The following is a 12,204-nucleotide window of genomic DNA, read 5'->3' as shown; positions in this document are numbered from 1 at the left end:
GGCCGGAGACACCGGCCGCAGCCGAGGGGAGTGCCTGCTGTGTGCACATGCCGACCTACGTCCACTCACGCTTGTGCAGACACAGCTTTCTGAAAATTTAGGAAAAGAACTAGACAAAATGTCCTTGTGGTTGGTATAGCATGTTAAAAACCACAAATCTATACCCAGTTAACCGAATTTCAGGCAGCATTTGACACAAACTACATTTTCAAAAATGTTCATTAACTTATCTGAAATTCAGATTTTAATGGAGTACTCTAGATTTTTTTGCTTCACTTGTAGTTTTTCTAAGGCTCCTAGGCCTACCATTTGATCTCAAGAGCATGCAAACGTGCTGGTCTTTATAGCGTTCAAGGGGGAATGGAAGGCCTTTTTTTTTTCTCTCACCTACTTATTTCTAAAAGAGGGCACTAAGGAACTAACCAGCCTACATGGTGGGTTTCTATTTAAAACATCTCTGTGATTATATTTAACCTGTAATTGTGTTTTTGTTTAATATCTAACTTATAATACTCAATGAATTGATATTCAACGAAACATTTTAAAGTAAAAAAAAAGTATTTTGGGCTGGACAGATGGCTCAGCAGTTAAGAGTACTGACTGCTCTTCCAAAGGTCCTGAGTTCAATACCCAGCAACCACATGGTGGCTCACAACCATCTGTAATGAGATCTGGTGCCCTCTTCTGGCCTGCAGCCATATATGCAGGCAGAACATTGTACACATGATAAATAAATAAATCTCTTTTAAAAAAGTATTTTAATGTCTTAAATGAAATACTAAATTTTTAAGACAATGAAAAAAGGACTATAGGATTATTAAAAGTTACTTCAGAAATGGTCTAGCGATCACCATCCCAACTTTCTCATTCAATGGGCAAGAAAACAAGAGTTAAGGCACTTTCTTGTAGTATTATGTCAGCTAGCTAGTAGATCTAAACTTTAAAATTCAAGTTGGTTGGCACTTAGCAAACTAGTAACACCAAAGACACCTGATATAACACGTCACTGAAAGGAAAATTTAAAACAGTATACAAATTTGCTTGAAAAAAAAAAAAACTGTCAGGTATGACCACTGTTTTAAAGCAATTAATGAACTTGCTTCGTGGAGGGGAAAAAATCTCTAATTATATTAGAATGTTGGGAAACACCCACTTTTCAAGTACCCACACCACTTAGATGAAAATGGAAAGAAAGAAAACCCTAACAGACCAGCTCAGTCCTCCTAGGAGACTGGAAAGACATTCCCATGCTGTCTTCAGGTCACAAGGGAGCTGCACGCCACTCCTCACCGGAAACAGTAGGGTGCTGGGGGGTCAGTAGGGTGCTGGGGGGTCGGGAGCAGTAAAGGAAGAAACAATGCAATATGACACTCTAGGCTGACTCCTTAGCACCACAGATAAGGGTGTGAGGGAGGCCAAATGGAGAAACCAAAGGCAGGCCAATCAAGGAAGTATGGCCTACTGATCAGCTGCTGAAATCACAGAACAAAGCTGCCGCTTTCTTTCCGGAGAAGCTTGCAAGCCTCATGGTAAGGTAGATTGTTGCACTGTGCTGGCCCCTCCCGTCCCATGTTGCTGGCTGTTCATGGAGGGTGTGCCATGGCCATCCATCTTCCATTGGGGACTCCGGTGGGACCCAGCACTCTGCAATTCTGCACCACATACTACTAACTTAGTAAGCCCAGTAAGAGCTCCCTGCCGGCGGGAGACTGCCCAGGTGTCAAGCCACTTCTCTTTAAAATGAAGGCAAAGTTCTCAGCCATGTTCGCACACAGGCAGGGCCACCACTCTCAAAAGGGAGGTCCGAAGGCACTGTGTGCTGGCTGCGTCTCCAGCAGAAATGGTGCCTGGGTCGGGGGGGGGGGGGGGGGGGGGGGATGTGGGGGGGGGGGTCCTCAGCTAGGACACCTGCAACTCAACACCGTCACTGCAGAGCTCATTACAAACTCTTCTAAACCTCCCCATTTGTCACTGAACGAAGCACTGAGATTACACAATGAAATCCTAACCAAAAGAGACTCTCAGCAGAAAGACGCTCCTACAACACAAGAGGAAAGAGCTTCCAATGGCTCACCTTGACTCACTGCACAGCCAGAACTTGTACGATATGCAGATTTACGTATAAACGTCCTTCTTGAAAAATTATGTTCTACAGCTAAATACTCTGTTCGTTATTTGTATACACTTAACATGATCCACCACAGAGAATGGAAGGATGAATATTCTAATCTCTTTCAGTATTTACATTTAGCCAGCTGCACAGATCCAACAGAGTGGATAATGTGTCAGCCAAGCAAACAGATTTCTTAGGCCTAATTAGACAAAATGTGTGCAGGTAGGGAATGGGGAGACCGAAGGACTTACTCGCTACTCCTGATGCCAGTCCGTACAGCAGCCCTCCCCCATCCGACTGTGGCGGGAAAACATGGGTTCCGGGCGGAGGCGGCTTTTCTTGTCTGATGAAGTTGTAAAGTAAGGTTTTCACGAGTTTGCTGGTGTAGGGAAGACTATACAGAAAGGAGAGAAAACAATCAGACTCCTGTTCACGAGAGTCACCTAACCCTGCATAACAACACAGGAGTACACGTCATTAATACCACCCAAGGAACACAGCACATCACTGAACACGTGGCTCAAGCCTCGACCTTAGCATTGCCTTTTACCACGTCAGAAGCCACGACTCAAATCATCACAGTGCAAACACCTGTCACCTTATTTGTAATTTACATAGAATTGCAGGCAATTATAAACTCAGTGGATAATATAGTACAGCAGGCACTCGAAGGAAGGTTATAATACAAAATCAGCAGGGAAATGCAAGAACTACATGACAGTAAGACTCATTTTAAAGCATAAAACTCCAGTTATTCAATTATGGGTGACAAAGTCATTTCTAAAATCTCTAGTCCACTTGTAGATTCTTGTATGTATTACTGATAACCATGGCTTCTAAGATAAACCACAAGAACCAGGATTAGAATATTCTAGTTCAAGTATTTGACATTAGGATTTAGAAAATTGAGATTACTAACATCCTCTCCATCTATGATAAATTAAACTTTTAGTACTGTAAGAAATAAATTTTCAGTCAGACATCATCCCCAGGCCAGGGTACTCCTGTCCCTGTTAGAGGGTTTAGACAGGCATCTCCGCATTCCTGTCAGGGAATTTCGAATGTTCTGCTAAGGTTCCAGTACGGTTAGTCTCCTCTGCAATTTACACTGGAGTTTACTTCCTCAGTAGGGCAGGAAGATGATGGAAACTAAAACTCACTATGGTGTTCGGCAGGGGAGCCTGTAGGGTTAGGTCAGAAGGAAAGTTTGGGGCTCCTATGACCAAGCCTGGTAGCTCTGCAGTCAGAGACCCACAGACTGGCTTGCCTCTTGCTGCTCAATGCCCTGTGGTACCCCAGGGTCTCTTCCAATAAGAAGAGGATCATCAGATGCAGCCCCGACCTTGGAAACCAGAGTCTCTTCTTTGTGTGACGTACCCAAAGGGCACTGCGGGAGCCTGAGGTGATGCTACAGGTGTAACCATGGCAACCATGGCAGGGGGAGGAGCACAGTGAAGACAACACTCTTCTCTGCTGGCCACATCCTCCACTCATGCCACTGGGCAAACACTCTACCCACAGCCATGTCCCCAGAACTGCTGCACGACTTCACCAAAACTAACTTATTTTAAGGACTGGCTTGATTTAAAGCTTTTTGAAAATGATGTCAACAGAAGGTAGGATGCTGTGTGTGTACTCCAAGTGCTTTTAGTCATAATCCCTAAGTGTCTGCTAAGGGGCACAGCCCCGCAGCCCAGCACATGTTTAGCGTATAATAAACAGATACTCACTAAGGAGCACAGTGGAGACACTGCTGGCATAGTCTAAACAAGGTGGCAGGACTCAGTTCACAGAAGTCAGCCCTTCGGATGCCAGAGCACCACGTCCTCAGATTCTGTATCCACTATTTCAGCAGTCACAAATTGAAAATATCCAGGAAAATAAAAACCTTATCTATACTCAGCTTTACTCCTTATGTATTTATGTATTTACTCCAAACAATGTATTATATCAGTTATTTACAAAGCGTTCACATCTAGACAGGATCTAGAGTACACAGGAGGATGTACCCAGGTTATGTACTGTATGTTTTAGGGTCTTGCAGGTTTTGGTATCCTTAGTCGGTTTCCTGCTGATACTAAGGGACAATTGTAGATTTAAAGGAACTAGTAAGAAGATGATTCAGGAACAGTTTGAATAAGCAAAGAAGACTATATAACTGCTCACAGAGAAAGGAGAAGAAAAAGAGAGAAGACATCAAGCTAGTCTGCAAGGCAACAATTAGAGGCAGTACTGAATCCGGGGGACAAGACAGACAGGATAGAGTGGACAAGAGCCAGAATCTGGCCTTCTGTCGTGTGCATAACAACAACAGCAAAACCCACAGAAATGTCAGCTGAGAAGACAATGCTAGAAATCACGGGCCAGGAATCACAGCGGTTTGTAAAACTGAACATACCATGGGCCTTGCATCAAATACTTGTGACTGATGCTCTGTCGCAAAACCTCCTTGTGGAAGAGCTGGCAGGAAAGGAAGACAACCATTGCTGAAATGGCCTCCACCGATATCTCGTACGTGATGTCTCTGAAGACACGGGGAACAGGATAATCATCAGTCTGGAAGACTAAAACACTGCTCTTTCCACATCCACTGTACATTTAAAAAGTCAAGTCTACAGCTTCAAATTGTTCAGGTTATTGGAAAAAAACAACAAACACTTAACATAAAAATTAAGTCAAGCTAGGCACGCCTTGAATCCCAGCACTCAGGAGGCAGAGGCAGGTGGATCTCTATGAGTTTGAGACCAGCCTGGTCTACAGAGTGAGTTCTAGGACAGCCAAGGCTACACAGAAAAACCCTGTCTCAAACTAAAAAAAAACTAAAATTAATTGAGTCAAGACAACATATTAAGCCCGTTCATTCACAGTCACTAGTTCTTATATGTAGACCTGGTACCCCATTATTTTCCTACTTTCCAGTTTCCATGTCCTAATAATCTTGGTGTATGGTAAGAGGAGCAGGGTTTTGCTTTGACCTCTGTGCTTATCCCTCACACATACAGACATGGGCAGGCAGGCACACACACACACACACACACACACACACACAGGCACACACACACGGTGGCGGGGGCAAATAAATAAATAGCATAACAAAGCACGGTTGCCCACATCTATACTCTCGACAATGACATTTCCTGAATTACTGCTATAAATTATCTTGTGTGTATTTTCTTACTTCTCCCCTTTTTGAGACAGGGTTTCTCTGTGTATCCCTGGCTGTCCTGAAATTCACTCTGTAGACCAGAACTCAGAGATCCACCTGCCTCTGCCTCCCAGATGCTGGGGTTGAAAGTTTGCGCCGCCATGCCAGGCTCTTTCTCATTCCTGGAATTGGATGAGAAACGAGCTGGACACGAACAACTCACTTGTGAAGGCTCAGGTGACCAGACAGGTTCTCCCCACAGTAATCTTTATTTAAGTGGGCCAAGGCTGTCTGAAGAAGCTGCAGAGACCCTGCAGCCGCTGCTCTAAGGCTGAAGACATAGGGTGACCCAGGCCTGATCTACCTGCAGACACCCACTGACATCCCTGGTGTGGGGGAGGGAGAGGGGAGGGGGGCTGCACCTGAGCTGTCCCTGCATAGGCCACATCCAGTTCCTGAACAGCCTTTTTTTGGGGGGGGGGGGGGGGGGGGGTTGAGACAGGGTTTCTCTGTGTAGCTTTGCGCCTTTCCTGGAACTCTTTGTAGACCAGGCTGGCCTTGAACTCACAGACATCTGCCTGCCTCTGCCTCCCAAGTGCTGGGGTTAAAGGCATGTGTTACCACCATCCAGCTCTGAACAGCCCTTAATGGGCCCCAGTTCTCCACTGAATGTTGTCCCAACAGAAGACAAACTGTCAACTATAGATGCACTGAACAATTCCAATGCAGCCAGGGCATGAAGGGAAGTGAAAAAAAAAAAAGAGAGAGAGACAGCAGAGACATGAAGAGAACCTGAAGTCCCTACTTGCCACAGGAATTCCAGAAAGCTGACAGGTATCAGAGCAAAGGTTCTCAGATCCCAGGGGAGCTTTAATACTGGTGTCTGCCAGGAGCCAAGGTTCTGATACCATGGCCAGCCTAGGTTAGGGTCACTCTACACAAGACTGGCAGGGCACTGTAACACTAGAGGGCGACACCTGCCACCGTTTCCATGGGCCTGAAATTGCCACCTGCTGCTGCCACACAGAGGGACAGGAACCAAGGCTGCTGGAGTATCCTGGCTTGCCTGCCCACTACCCCATCTGGGTAGGTCAGAAGAGCCCTAGGGTAGCTCAGCTCTCATAAGGGGGAGGCAAGAGAACCACTCCAAGTGTGATGCCAGCTTGGTCGACATAGAAAGTTCCAGGCCGGTCAGGGCTATATGGCAAGACACTCTTTTAAAACCCCAAACCAAAAACAACAAAGACCTAGCATGTGTTGGTACAGAGCAAAAGAAAAAAGAATTACTGAATACAGCAAAATCTATAGCTGTTGAATTCTCTATGGAAGCCAAGAGAGCCTCCAGCTCATAATCCACACCTCACTATGATGGAATTAAAAAACTGCCACCACTCCCAGAGGAAAAGTACTTAAATAAAGATTATGACTACCAGTAGCTACTCACCTTATTTAGAAGAGAGTCCCTAACTGACCCTTCAGGACTCCATGATTTATAACAGAGCACCCTAACTTCTTTCCTATAGCATCACCTCTGTTCTTGTCCCTTCACCTCCAGCTTGATAGGCCTACTTGGATACCTAAGCACGTGCCCAGCTCAGGGCTTCACATCTGCCCTTTCCTGCTGAGACTGCTCTCCCATCAGACGGGAGGTTTGCATTTAAATGCCTGGTGTATAAGAAACACACCAATGCACCACCACATTACTCCTTCTGCACTGGCTTTTACATCCTAACATCATTATGTATCCACTCTTCTCCTCAGTCCTAGCCTGCAGCTAGAACTTATGTCCTGTTAGTATTTTATCCCTAGCACACAAAATGAGCTGACAGGAAGTGATCATGGGTTTATTGAATTGTCATCTCTAGTATCCTCACAGTTATAGAGACAAATTATTACGATTTTGTGTTACCAAAACAAAATTTCACTGGTGAACAAAAAAAAAAAAAAAAAATCTCAAACTCTCAGCTTCCAAATACTATTTCATGATCCAGCATTCTGTATAAAAATTCACTAGACTCCTGGGGACACAGTAACAGAACTAATAGCAACAGCAAAAATAATGATTTCATGAAGCAAGGCTGAGGCAAGGCAGCCTATGCCCTCATTTAACCCATTTTCTACCATAAATAGTACTAAAAATGACAAGAGCAGAGGTTCTCAACCTCCCTAATGCTGAAAGCCTTTAATACAGTCCTCATGTTGTGGTGCCCCTACACCATAAAATTAGTTTTGTTGCTACTTCATAACTGTAATTTAGCTACTGTTAAGAATTATAATGTAAATATCTGATATGCACCCCTGTGAAAGGGTCGTTTCACCCCCAAAGGGGTCACAACCCACAGGTTAAGAGCCATTGGGCCTGTTTTTTTTTTTTAACTCTGCATCGAAATAACTAGTCCAAATCTAAGTTTTGCCCAGCTAGGGGAAAAATCTTTGGAACAGTCATTAAAGCAGCAGGATTTAAGAATACATGCAGCGATGTCAACTACTGCCTCCTAGTCACATGGCCCCTACTCCTCCCAAAGCTTCGAGGAGCCTCCAAGTCCATTAGTGGACAAACACTTGCTGCTGGCCCCACACGTATGACTCGGCGACCACTCAAAACCCAGCTGACCACATGTGGGCTCTTCCCTGGGAACCCCAGACTCCTCAGGCTACTTGGGCTATGTTGCAGCCACAATGTCTTGAAGGCAGCACCCTACCTGGACACAACAAAAACGAGCTACTGTAAGACTTCTTCTTTTTCTTCCCCACTCACTTTACTGGATAGTTAAATGGTGAAACATGATACTGGTCTGCACGAGACAGTGACGGCTGTTAGTAACAGGGCCAACTACGGGACTTTCAACTGTGTCAAAACAGAGATAATGAAAACAAAATGAGGCCAGGCGGTGATGGCGCACGCCTGTAATCCCAGCACTTGAAGTTCAAGGCCAGCCTGGTCTACAGAGCTAGTCCAGGACAGATTCCAAAGCTACAGAGAAACCCTGTCTTGACCCCCCCCCCCCCCAAAAAAAGAAAACAAAACGAAAAGTGGGATGTTAATGGGCTGTTTATACTGGCTGCTCGGTATTGAGACCACAGCTTGTGCTAAAGGTGAAAAAACACACTGCACCACAACAAAATATGCTGTCAGTTCAAACAATTAGCAGTTGCCAGTTTGGGGATAGATAAAATATTGTATTTGCCACTTTCTACAATCTTCAGAATGCAAGAAAACCTACCCTGGGCAGCCAGGAGTCTTCCTAGCAATGGAGAGAGAATTGTTGTGGTGTAATCTTTTTGTACACTGTAAAGATGTGTCTCTGCCAAGGCACCTTCTGATTGGTTTAATAAAGACCTAAACGGCCAATAGCTAGTCAGGAGAGGATAGGCAGGACTTCTAGGAAGAGAGAGGAACTCTGGGAAGAAGAGAGGCAGGATTCACCAGCCAGACACAGAGGAAGTAGGATACATGGTCTTGAGCAGCAGTAAAGAGCCATGTGGCGGAATGTAGATTGTTATAAATGGGTTAATTTAAGTTTTAAGAGCTAGTTGGGAAGAAGCCTAAGCTAAGGCCCAGCTTTCATAATTAATATAAATCTCCGAGTTATTTGGGAACTGGCAGTACAAAGAAAGTCCAACTACAGGGAATCTCTCTTTTTTTATTTTTTTAATGGTCTAGGATCTTTGCCTTTCCCTTCACATTTTAGAATCAGATTGTCCATCTCTCTCTCTCTCTCTCTCTCCCTCTCTCTCTCTCTCTCTCTCTCTCTCTCTCCTTTCTGTCTGTGTGTACATATGTATGTATGTAGATATACTAATACAAGTTTGGCATGGTGACACACACCTACAAATCCACACTAGGAGAGAAAAGGGAGGAGAATTGTGAATTCAAACTAAGCAATGAGCCACACAGTGAGTTCAAAGCTTGTTTTTTGGGGGTTTGTTGTTGTTGTTGTTTTGCCAGAGCTGAGGATTGAACCCAGGACCTTGTGCTCGATAGGCAAGCGCTCTACCACTGAGCTAAATCCCCAACCCCCAAAGCTTGTTTTTAAAAAGTAATGAGGACAATCCTGGTACAATGTGGTTAACTAACTCCGTAGACTAACCTGCTCTGATGTCACTTCCTACTTTAACTTTAGATAATGCTAAGAAGAAAAAAAGGAACTTGAGGTAATGCTAACTTGCTATGGTAACAAAATTTAAAATATTAATTGAGCTATTTTAAAGCCAAATCATCAGGGAAATGAGTCCAAGAGGCCAAAACTTGAAAGAAACCAAAATTCTACCATGCTGAGTGGAGTGATTTTTCAAAATTGAAAAATGCTTCATGCCAACAGATCTTTCTTGTTTTGAGTCCTTGTATAATCTTCAGAAGATTTTCATTACACAATTGCCAAAGCAAAGTCAACTTTAGAGAGCCGAAGCGCTACTTTGGCTGCCATATTTTCCCAAGAACTTTCCACCATCTGGTCTGGAAACGTCCGAGAACAAACTACTGTTGGAGCAAGTTACTAATTTCATGTGAAGAAAGAGAAGACAGGAGCCATGACCTTGTGCTGCTCTGCTGGGCAGAGTGGGGCACTTGGACATAGACAAAAGCCATCATGAAATGGTGTTAGTGTTGGCTCAGGGCAAAGTTAATGAACACAGAAGGAAAAACATGCTCCTTGGACTTACTGTTGGTAAGAAACCTGATGGTACGGTAAATGGAACATAAGTTTAATAAAAACAACTGACAAGTTCAAATGATTAAGATGAAAATGTAGAAACAGCTATTTGAGCCAACAAGGATATTTCAAAAAGAGAGAATAAAAAGTGGTATTATATAATTCAGATGCTGGCATGGTGGTAATACTTTGTGCCAGGGATTAAAGCCAGGGTCATCTCTCTTATTAAGTGTGTACTCTACCGTGAACTAAGTCTCCAGACCCTATATAACAGTCTCATCAGGAGTCAGATCAAACCTGGTTTCAGAACTGTCATTCATTACCTTCATCAATCACTTTAGACTGTCATCTCTGTCCCCCACAAAAATTTAGGGGACAAGCCTCAGAAACATAAACATTTATTCTACAATTTTTATAGTTTTTCAAAGAACTAGTACTATATACATGTAACTCCACTGAATGTTTAAAATACAGCCACCAATCATCTTGAAACCAAGTTCAACACTCACACTAAAGAAGATCTAGCTGGCCTTGGAGGCATCTTCTAAAAACCTATCTATTGGGAAGCTGAGGCAGGAGGGTCACAAATTCCAGGCCAGGCTGAGCCACACAGTGAAACACGGTCTTGTTGGAAACGAAGGAGATGAGGTAAAGAGATCTCAGCCTCACTACTGACAACAAAATGCAAAGGGACACCTCTTGGCCGCAGTCACTTCTCCTTCTGACTTGTGGAACTGAAGAGTCATGTCCTGGAGAGTCTCCTCTTTCGGAATTTTAATTGGCTCATAAAGTTCATACAGATTCATAGGATATGGTGATATTTTTGACATGTACAAAATGTGTAATGATCAAATGACTACCGTATCACCTCAGATATTTATTGTTTCTTAGAAACATTAAAATTCCCTCTTCCTCACTATGCTAAAGAATACTAAGACAGGGGCTGGAGAGATGGCTCAGAGGTTAAGAGCACTGACTGCTCTTCCAGAGGTCCTGAGTTCAATTCCCAGCACCCACATGGTGGCTCACAACCATCTGTAATGAGATCTGGTGCCTTCTTCTGGCCTGCAGGTGTACATGCAGGCAGAACACTGTATACATAATAAATAAATAAATCTTTAAAAAAAAAAAGAATACTAGGATAGACCACTGTATGTTTTCACTCCTTAACTTCTTCACTCTTCCCTGCCCCCTCCCTCCTCCCTCTAGGAATCACTCCTCCCTCATTTTTTTAAAAAAGACTTATTTATTTACTATGTACACTGTGTTCTGCCTGCATGCTACAAAAGGGCACCAGATCTCATTGTAAATGGTTGTAAACCACCATGTGGGTGCTGGGAATTGAACTCAGGCCCTCTGGAAGAGCAGCCAGTGCTCTTAACCTCTGAGCCATCTCTCCAGCCCCACTACACTCTAATTGTGTAAGAGCAATTTAAGAATGATAATTTAAACAGCAGAAAGGTACAGCAGGGGAACTACAAGGAGGCAGAAGAAAAGAGACAGTCATCTGGGCAGACACAAATAAAAAGCTCAGTGAATTAAGAAACATGGTGTGCGTTTCCATTAGTACCCATAAAAAAAGAAATGCTTGGGTATAAACCTAACAAAATATGTACTATGAAAAAGAACCATAAAAATGATGGATGGGCTCGGTTGACTGCAATAATTAAGAACAGAGAGCGCAAAGCCACAGGTAGGAGGAAACTACTGGATAGCAAATGATCAGCTTCCCCAGTATTCCTGCAATGAACAGCTCTGACAGCTACCCTCTAGACCCAGGCAACTCGTCCCTTGGCTGAACCATTTACAAAGTGAACTACATGCATTTGGAGGTCTTTTCCAAGTGGCAGATCACCTCTATTAGCTGCTATCTTATTTGTGAAATTAAGAGTTGTGAAGATTGACCCCATGAGCATGCTCAGTATACACAGGGCCACTTGCTACGCTCTCAGCTCTGCTGAGGCCTGGTGTCACACTGACAGCAGCCAGCAAGACAATGGATTAAAACTTATTCCCAGGTCCAGAAATAGGGATTTTTTTTTTTTTTTTAAAGCTGAGGATTGAATCCCTAGTACTCTACCACTGAGCTAAATCCCCAACCCCTCCATACTTCTTAACAATAATCATTTAAAGCATTTGTGGAAAAAAAAAGCTAAACATCTATCTTGCAAAATCAATATTATACTTTGGTCAGATTTTTTTTTTTTTCAATAACAGGTTTTAAATTTTTCATACTAAAAATTTTAACTGGGATTCCCTAACCCAAGTTGCCATCATAAATTTTCTAACAACAA

At 43.5% G+C, this 12,204-nt stretch overlaps 1 protein-coding gene across 1 annotated transcript in view; it reads right to left on the bottom strand.

Moving 5' to 3' along the window:
- Dym (dymeclin) overlaps window positions 1-12,204 on the bottom strand; it is a 277,340-nt gene that overhangs the window by 202,077 nt on the left and 63,059 nt on the right. Inside the window, exons 7-8 of the mRNA XM_036205223.1 lie at window positions 4,512-4,637; window positions 2,365-2,507 (exon numbers count right to left, since the gene is read on the bottom strand). Coding sequence (XP_036061116.1) covers window positions 2,365-2,507; window positions 4,512-4,637 — 269 coding nt within the window. The remainder of the gene's footprint in view (window positions 1-2,364; window positions 2,508-4,511; window positions 4,638-12,204) is intronic.

This window comes from Onychomys torridus, chromosome 13 (genome assembly GCF_903995425.1).
Source record: "Onychomys torridus chromosome 13, mOncTor1.1, whole genome shotgun sequence".
Classification (NCBI taxonomy): domain Eukaryota; kingdom Metazoa; phylum Chordata; class Mammalia; order Rodentia; family Cricetidae; genus Onychomys; species Onychomys torridus.
Note: the sequence above shows the minus strand (reverse complement) of the source record. Positions and strands in the feature narration are given on the sequence as shown.